The sequence below is a fragment of the Syngnathoides biaculeatus genome, chromosome 6 (genome assembly GCF_019802595.1).
Source record: "Syngnathoides biaculeatus isolate LvHL_M chromosome 6, ASM1980259v1, whole genome shotgun sequence".
Classification (NCBI taxonomy): Eukaryota; Metazoa; Chordata; class Actinopteri; order Syngnathiformes; family Syngnathidae; genus Syngnathoides; species Syngnathoides biaculeatus.
In genome coordinates, this window is record NC_084645.1 from 5956823 (window position 1) to 5966564 (window position 9742).

Below are 9742 nucleotides of genomic sequence, written 5' to 3' on the forward strand. Positions count from 1 at the left end.
TCACACATCGCGCTGGACTTCGTCACCGGCCTGCCGCCCTCCCAAGGGAACACAGTGGTCCTGTCTGTAGTGGACCGTTTCTCCAAGATGGTCCATTTCGTGCCGCTTCCAAAGATCACGTCGGCCAAGCAGACAGCCCAGCTGGTGTTAGACGAGGTTGTCCAATACCACGGACTACCCCGGGACATCGTTTCGGACAGGGGCCCGCAATTCAGCGCTCGCTTCTGGAAAGAGTTCTGCAAACTCATCGGCGCGTCAGCTAGTCTGACATCGGGTCATCACCCGGAGTCGAATGGCCAGACTGAGAGGATAAATCAGGAGCTGGAGACCGACCGGTCTTCGATGCCTGGCCTCCAGGGACCAGAGCACGTGGAGCCAGCACATCAAGTGGGTGGAGTATGCCCACAATTCTCTACCTTCCGCCTCAACAGGTATGGCTCCACTCCATGTCGTGCACGGTTATCCTCCGTCCCTGTTTCCTCCACTGGCCACAGACTCCGGGGTCCCGTTGGCCCTGGCCGTGGTGCGACGCTGCAAACGGTCCTGGGAAGTAGGGCGGAGGACATTGCTGCGCATGAGCAGCGCCTACAAGGCCGCAGCGGATCGCAAGAGGAGGCCAGCGCCAGAGTTCAGAGTGGGACAGCGAATGTGGCTCTCCACCAAGGATCTCCCGCTGCGGACGGAATCCCGCAAACTGGCTCCCAGGTTCGTTGGCCCGTTTCCGATTTCCAAGGTTATTAACCCGGTCACCGTCTCGCTGAAACTGCCCAGGTCGATGAGGGTGCACCCTACGTTCCACGTCAGCAGACTTCGCCCGAATCGCACGTCGTCGCTGGCTCCTCCGCTCAAGTCCCCCCCGCCCCCCTGCATGGTCGACGGTGGGTTGGTGTATACTGTGCGCCGGTTGCTGTCTTCCCGCCGGAGAGGAAGGGGGGTCCAGTACCTGGTGGACTGGGAGGGATATGGCCCGGAGGAGAGCTCCTGGATCCCCTCCCGCTTCGTCGTGGACCGCTCCCTCATCGGCTCACCCTGATGCTCCTGGGCCGTCCAGAGCCGGCCGTTGAGGGGGGGGGGGGGTACTGTCATGCTCCTGGATTCCAGCCCGGGCTGGGCGTGGCCAGCTAATCAGAAGGCGCACACCTGCGCCTCATGACCACTGATTAGACCCAGTACATATAGGACCCGGGGAACGACAAATACTCCGCGAGATTGTTGTTCTTGATGCCTCGTTCCCGCACTCCTGTTTGCCTGACTTCTGCCCTTCGTGCACTGACCCACGCCTGTCCTCAGACCACCCTCGTAAGCCTGCCGTACTATTACTTCTGATTGGTTGGACTGTCTGCCTGATCTCAGACCTTGCACCGAAGAAAGGTTTCCTCCGTACTGTCTGCTGTCTCTGGAGTCGTGCATTTGGGTCCACCCTCGTGCCTCGTTCGTGACAGTCCAGGCACCACGGTGACAACTGGTTATCACATCTGTCTCATGGTTCTGTGGACCCGGGTTAAAATTCAGCCTCACCTATGGGGAGTTTGCATGTTATCCCTATGGCTGTGAAGGTTTTCTGTGGGCACATCCCAAAAACATGTATGGTAGTTTAACTGAAGACTTTAAATTGCCCATAGGTATTAATGTGACTGTCAATGGTTGTTTGTTTGTTCAGTGAAGAAAATAAGTATTTGAACACCCTGCTATATCGCAAGTTCTCCCACTTAGAAATCATGGAGGGGTCTAAACTTTTTAGGTGCATGTCCACTGTGAAAGAGATGATCTAAAAAGAAAAATCCAGAAATCACAATGTATGGCTTTCGTTTTTAACAATTTGTGTGATACAGCTGCAAATACGTATTTGAACACCTGTCTATCAGCTAGAATTCTGACCCTCAATGACCTGTTAATCCGCCTTTAAAAGTCTATCTCCACTCCATGTATTATCCTGAATCAGATGTACCTGTGTAAGGTTGTGAGCTGCATAAAGGCACCTGTCCACCCCATACAATCAGTAAGACTCAAACTTGGAACATGGCCAAGACCAAAGAGCTGTCCAAAGACACCAGAGACAAAATTCCACACGGCTGGAAAGGGCTACGGAGAAATTGCCAAGCAGCTTGGTATAAAAGGTCCATTGTTGGAGCAATCATTAGAAAATGGATGAAGCTAAACATAACTATCAATCTCAACTGGAGTGGAGCCCCATGCAAGATATCACTTCGTGGGGTCTCAATTATATTTAGAAAGGTGAGGAATCAGCCCAGGACTACATGACAGGACTTATTCAATGACCTGAAAAGTGCTGGGACCACCGTTTCCAAGGTGAATGTTGGCAATACACTAAGATGTCATGCTTTGGAATCATGCATGGCACGGGAGGTTCCCCTGCTTAAACCAGCACATGGCAAGGCCTGCCTTAAGTTTGCCAATGACCATTTGGATGATGGGAGTCATGGGAGAAAGTTTTGTGGTCAGATGAGACCAAAATGGAACTTTTTGGTCATAATTCCACTAACCGTGTTTGGAGGAAGACGAATGATGATTTCCATCTCAAGGACACCATCCCGACTGTGAAGCACGGGGGTGGGTAGCATCATGTTTTGCGGGTGTTTTTTTCTGCACATGGGACAGGACGACTGCACTGTATGAAGGAGAGAATGACTGCGGCCATGTATTGTGAGATTTTGGGGAACAACCTCTTATCCTCAGTCAGAGCATTGAAGATGGGTCGTGGCTGGGTCTTTCAACATGACAATGACCCAAAGAACACAGCCAGGAAAACAAACGAGTGAGTAAGAAGCATATCAAGGTTCTGGCATTGATCTGAAGAAGAAGATCTGTGTGGAGGAGTGGGCCAAAATCCCTCCTGCATTGTGTGCAAACCTGGTGAACAACTATAGGAAAAGTTTGACCTCTGTAATTGCAAACAAAGGCTTCTGTACCTAATATTAACATTGGTTTTCTCAGGTGTTCAAATACTTATTTGCAGCTGTATCACACAATTAAATTGTTGAAAAAATCATACATTTTAATTACTAGAATTTTATTTTTAGATAATCTCTCTCACAGTGGACATGCACCTACGATGAAAATATCAGCCCCTTCCATGATTTCTCAGTGGGAGAACTTGCAATGTAGCAGGGTGTTCATGTACTTATTTTCTCCACTGTATTTGTCATTACAATAGCTATTTTAGAATGTTGATAGGCATAACACAGGGTTCATACGCAGCCCTAAAAGTCCCTAAAATCCCCCAAACTTCTGAGGGTCCATTTAGGGGCCCCTAAAAGTCCTTAAAAATCACAGAAAACCGGTCAAAATGGAACTTTTTGGTCATAATTCCACTAACTGTGTTTGGAGGAAGACGAATGAGGAGTTCCATCCCAAGAACTCTATCCCTACTGTGAAGCATGTGGGTGGTAGCATTATGCTTTGGGGGTGTTTTTTTTTTTGGAGATGGGACAGAATGACTGCACTGTATTAAGGAGAGGATGACTGCGGCCATGTAGTGTTAGATTTTGGGGAACAAACTCTTTCCCTCAGTCGGAGCATTGAAGATGGTTCGTGGCTGGGTCTTTCAACATGGAAATGACCCAAAGTACACAGCCAGGAAAACCACAGTGCCTCCATAAGAAGCATATCAAGGTTCTGACGTGGCCTTGACAGTCACCAGACCTATACCCAAAAGAAAATCTTTGGAGGCAGCTGAAACTCCGTGTCAAGACAGCAAGTAGGTCTTACTCCTGAGCACAAATAAATCCGCTCCCAGCTTCTCCCATGGTCGGCCTGGGTACGATGATGGCATCATTGGCTCTCTGTGGTTCTGCCTCCCCTTGCAGAATATTTGGCAGCGAAGAACCAACTCATTCAGCTGCTGGCTCAGCCTGGGCCACCACACTGACTGTTGTGTCCTCTCTCAACATTACACCACACCTTGGTGAACTTCGTGTAATTTAGGAAAGACATTATTTCTCATTGCTGAGGGAATGACAAGTCTCTGTCCCATAAGCAAGACACCATTCTGGACTGTGAGGAACGCCTGCACTGCCCAATACAGCTTGAGTCCTGGCTCTTTGGGCCTGTTGGCAGGCTAACCTTCCACGCACAGTTGGAGCACACCTCCCTCCTCTGCTGCTCCCTCAGCTCCTCCAGGTAGTTGATGCTTGCTGGAAGGTTCTCCATCACCATGTCCAAGTAGATGTTGGTTTCTTCAAAAAGCTCCTTGTCTCCAGGCATCTCTTTACTCTGCACAGGAGCTCGTGACAATATGTCAGCTGTCCACAGGCATTTTCCTGGCACGTGAGTGATGGAGTAAGAATAGCAGACCTCCCCAGCAAGGCAGTATCCAGATGGCAAAGTAATGTAAACGTTCCTCAGCAGCAGCCTTGCAACGCCCACCACCTCAAGCGGACTCCTTCCTGGTCCAACCAGTGACTTTGTTGCCTTTTGTAGTGTGGGTGGGTTGTCTCTGTATATGCTTTGGAACACAGTATGTGGCAAGACTATGACATTGGCGCCCGTGTCAATTTTGAACTTGACACTGTGTTTGTATGTCAATTTTGACCATCCAAGGGTCTCCATCTGTTGTGATTCTGCTGAAGAAGACTTCCTCTTTAACCTGCTGCTCTTCAACCTCATGCACAGATCTGTAATGTTCCTTCCTTGAACATGCATGACACTTCTCATCATTAGCAGGACAGTCATGAATAGGATGAGAAGGAGAGCTGCTACATTTTTGACACCGCGCTTATGCGCCTCTTTCATTACTGTGTTTCTGATCACTGTGTGGCTTGTTTGTTTGGCTGTTTGCAAAGTGAGGTTTGTGTTTAACTGACCTGGAGGTGCTCTTGAGCACTCCGTCAAGAGATCTTGTATCACTTACCTCGAAACTGGTTTCCCCACGCAGACAAGATTGGTGTTTCTTCACCTCCTCACTTTGCTGTGCCATTCGTATGGCTTTATTTAAAGTTAGATCCACATCCACCTGCATGCGTTCAGACAATCCCTTGTCCAGCATGCCAACCACAATTCTGTCTCTGATCCTGGTGCAATACACCGTAGTTACAATGCTCTGCCAGGGCATAAAGTGAGGTGACAAACGTATCCACGCTTTCTCCCTCTCTCTGATAGCACATGTTGAATTTGGCACGCTCATAGATGATGTTTTTCTCCACAACAAAAAAAAAAAGTCTGGAATGCCCCATTCAGTCCTTGGTATGTGTGTCTTTGGTGTCCCAACAGGTTTAATCCAAGCAGAATGTCCTCTGCCTCGTCTCCCATGCAATAAATCAACATATTTATTTGGTTCTCCTTGGAGCTCCCTTGTAGGTTAAGGTTGTAGGCCAAGCGAATCTCCGAATCCATTTCTCCCATGGTCGAAGGTCGAAAAGTCGAAGGGCTCTGGCTGCTGGATGTTGAAGGTAGCGCTTGGTCTGGTGGCAATTATCGGCCGCTGTGGCATGTTGTCCCCCGGGGCGGGAGCTATGGCTCTGTCGGTCTTGCTTCCTCCTTCTAATCTCATCCTTTCTCCACCACCTTGCAAACAAAGCTCCGCTAGGTCCACTTCATGCTAACTACAAGACTTCTGACACCATGTCATGTCATTGATTAACGTAGACGTGAGGCCAACTGTACTTTTTAACGTGGGTGATATCGATTTTGTTTTCAACCGCTGACGTGTCTGGCTCACTTCCTTATTCTTGTCACGAAACGGGGCTCAAGGGTGGACCCAAATACACGACTCCAGAGACAGCAGACAGTACAGAGGAAACCTTTATTCGGTCCGAGGTCTGAGATCAGGCAGACAGTCCAAACAATCCGAAGTACTAGTACGGATGGGCTTACGAGGGTGGTCAGTGGGCAGGCGTGGGTTGGTGCACGGAGAGCAGAAGTCAGGAAAACAGGAGTGCGGGAACGAGGCATAAAGAACAACGATCTAGCGGAGTATTTGTCGTCCCCCGGGTCCTATATGTACTGGGTCTAATCAGTGGTCATGAGGCGCAGGTGTGCGCCTTCTGATTAGCTGGCCACGCCCAGCCCGGGCTGGAATCCAGGAGCATTCTCTTCTCTCGTTGCGCCCTGTTGATGTTAACACAATCACATCACAAAGGAGACTCCTAAAGACTGCATGTTTTCGGGCTGTCCTGGTTGACACGCATTTGCAGCATTGCATGGACATTGGGGACAGTGCCCCTTTTTAAGAAGGGGGACCAGATGGTGTGTTCCAACTAGGATCCTTGGGGGTGCATAGGTGTTTGCCCAACCAGTCTACATGTGTTTTGTGGACTTGGAGGAGGCACTCGACCGTGTCCTTCAGGAGTCTTGTGGGGGGGATTCTTCGGGAGTATGGGGTACTGAACCCCTTGATACGTGCTGTTCACTCCCTGTATGATGCCTTTTGCCATGTGTTTTTTTGCCTTTGCTTTTTTGGATTGCTTAGATATGTATGACATCTGCCTGAAATAAAACCACCCTCAACATTATATCATTGCCTCGGAGTCCTGCATTTGGGTTCAATCCCTTGTCCCATGCTTGTGACACTAACTGAGGCACTACAAACAAAATCCGTAGCAAGCTCAAGGCAGGTACACTATGCAGCATCAACATTAAAAGAAAAAACAACAAAAAAGCCAGGTCAGATTTTTAAAATAAAGATTCTTTTGTTCTTTAAATTAAAGACAAGTGTTGAAAATAATTCATCCATCCATCCATTTATTAGCCGCTTATCCTCACAAAGGTCGCGCGAGTGCTTGAGCCTATCCCAGCTAATATCGGGCAGGAGCTGTGGCACACTTTGAACTGGTTGCCAGCCAATCACAGGGAACATAGAAAAAAAGAACAGTCACACTCACAATCACACCTCAGGGCAATGTAGAGTCTACTATTAATGCATGTTTTTGGGATGTGGGAGGAAACTGGGGTACCCGGAGAATCCTCACGAATGCACGGGAGAACATGCAAACCCCGCAAAAGGTGTGGCCGTGATTTGAACCCCGGTCCTCAGATCTGTGAGGCCAACACTCTACCAAGTTGTTCGCCCTGAAAACAATACAAACCATAAATATTTGTACTGGAGAAATAACCAAATAAGGACAATTGTTCCTTCACGGCAAATAGCAGTGGTTACTACTGATAATACAAGTTTAACTGCAATTCTCTGTTGTATCACTATTTCAACATCAAATAGTTTTTCAGAACTATTTTAACTGTCACAGCAATACCAACATAGGGTTCACAGACGCTACATTTGTTGTAAATATTGAATGCAACGTCAAGTTATGAACCTTATCTGAAGTCCATGCATGACTCCAGAGCCGGCGGCGAAATATGTGCCGCAAATTGTGAACATCCAGATAACATGGCAAAAAGGGTGTCCATCTTAGCAGTTTCCCTGCGCTGTAATTCAACAAACAAATACCTTTTCTCGAGCCCATTCAGTCCACTTATACTTTCTGTGTTGGTGCTTTGCGAACCAAAAAGAAACTACCAAGAGGACAGACAGACGGGAAACTCGAGAAGCCAATCGCCAATCAAGATAAGATCATCATCATGACTTAAACTTCAAAAACTCAGTCAGTGCTCAGCAGGCACTGTGATTGTAAAAATACAAACAAAAACAAAAAAAAGCATTACGTGTGTAGTGCTGTTCCTAGCTTGAATGGTGCTGTGTGCTCCCCTTGGCTCTAAACTATTTTTGTTGTTGCAGATTATTTTCTCTACAAAAGAAATTGTGAAGTCAATTTCAATAGTTACGGAATTTTAAAATATAAATATACAATACATTTAGTTTTTTTTTTTTAAGTGTCATATAGCCACAATGCTCAGAGACAAATGGTGTTTTACATGTTATATCAGATCAAGGTTCATGATTGTTTACATTGCCAAATGTTACCTATTGCATTGTTTCTGCACCAAATCAAATCAAATTGAACAATTGTATCACTCATACAGAACCATGTCATATCATTCTGCCTTTAAAGATATCGTTATTTTTTTAAGTGAATCGTAACCTGTGTATCTAGATACAGTATATACATCCAGAGTTTCCCAACTCTGAATTAGAATTTCCCAACCCCTGTACATACATTTTCACAAAGGTTACGCTTCCAATCAGGTGCCTTTCACTCAAATCAGGAACTGAGGCACTCTAGCAGCCTGGCTAAGTGACCCAAAGTGTTCCCAATACTAAATTTTAAGCCCAACAAACATTACTTTTATACCGACACAAGACCAAGAGGATATTGAAAAACTATCACTATATTGTGCCTATTATGACATCCCTAATTTCTGTACATATATGTGTGTGTACATTTGGGTATGAAGGTATCATGATTTATAACCATGTTATGTTGTATGCTTTATATTTGTGTGTAATGCAAAAATCTTGTATTTAAACATCACTGTATTTGTAAATACAGTAAGTAAAGGTTCAAATGTTGTATTTGTCAACATGATTATCTGCACATTCATCAAAAAATTTTCTTTCAATGAGATACATTTTCCAGTACAATTAGCCCAATAGTGTCGTAACATGGTGTCAGTCAAAATATACAAAACAAGCATTTTGAGATTTTTTTTTTTACATCTTTCTACTCTCTTTTGAACATGTAAACTGTGCTTAATGATGACACCAGATTTTTCTTTTCTTTTTTGTTACTTTTCATTATAATTGTTTCTGTTACATGTGTATATTGTAAATAAAGTCAATAAATCAATTTTGAAAATGTAGTTTTAATGATATTCTTTTGTCATGTCATACAGACACTTTTAACATTTCTGTATTTGTTTTCTCTAAACTGCAAACTCTACCTTGAATGTACTATTTGTTGCCATTAATTAAAACTAATTGAGCGTCAACTTACCTGTGGTAGGTGTACAAGTAGGGTTGACGGATGGCCTGCAGAGGAGCCCAGATGACGAAACCCAGTAGGGCAAAAGGCAGAGAGGCAAGGAGGAGGAGCAAGTAAAGAGGCGACATTATCAGGACACACAAAGTGAGAAGAGAGCATGGATCTTGAGAGCGCTGGCGTTTCTCGAGTGAAGTAGTCAGGCAGGAGGCCAGGAGCTGATCCAGGAGCCAGTAACAGGGGAACACTAGGCTCCATGACAAGCCGTCCAGGAAGTGTAGACAGGAACTGGAGTAAGGGGTGATGTGGAGCACCATCTCTCTCTCTCGTTATTACAACTTTCTGCCACTTTCTTCACACCTTACACACTGTCAACACTCACATACACTAAAAACAAAAATCTTTACAAAAGCAAATATTACTTAGATTAAAACAAAACAAAATCTTGAAAAGACCCTCCACTTTGGCATAAGCCACACTACATGGTTTGGATTTTTATGTTCATAGGTAGTCTTTTCATTTAGCATTTATACCATCCACAAAAGTGGTTAGTCAGTCTTGCGTGGAAATTGAGGGTGGCCATGATTGGATTGTTTTCCTTGATGATGGCGCTATTCTTGCAAGGACTCCAGTAACCTCAGGAGGACGGCATTTGACATCACCATTTTCTCAAAACCTACCAACAGTTGGAAGAGAGAAAAAAAGAGAGAAAACAGAGGGGGGGGGGGATAAATGAGAGAATTAATCAATGACTGCTTTATAATTGAAAATAAATGCTTGCGCTGGATTTCAAGATGTGTTTTTAATCTTGTAAGAGGAGGTCAGAACATTTTGTACGATTGTATATACAATGTATGTACTGTATGTATGTACTTTTCATTAATTTGAATTATTAAACAGAAAATGTA

The 9742-nt window shown here is 45.5% G+C and overlaps 1 protein-coding gene across 1 annotated transcript in view; it reads right to left on the reverse strand.

Moving 5' to 3' along the window:
• smpd3 (sphingomyelin phosphodiesterase 3) overlaps positions 1-9349 on the reverse strand; it is a 72850-nt gene extending 63501 nt beyond the window's left edge. Inside the window, exon 1 of the mRNA XM_061823177.1 lies at positions 8850-9349. Within this exon, the coding sequence (XP_061679161.1) occupies positions 8850-9151 (302 nt within the window). The 5' untranslated portion in view covers positions 9152-9349. The remainder of the gene's footprint in view (positions 1-8849) is intronic.
• Between the last annotated feature and the right edge of the window lie 393 nt (positions 9350-9742).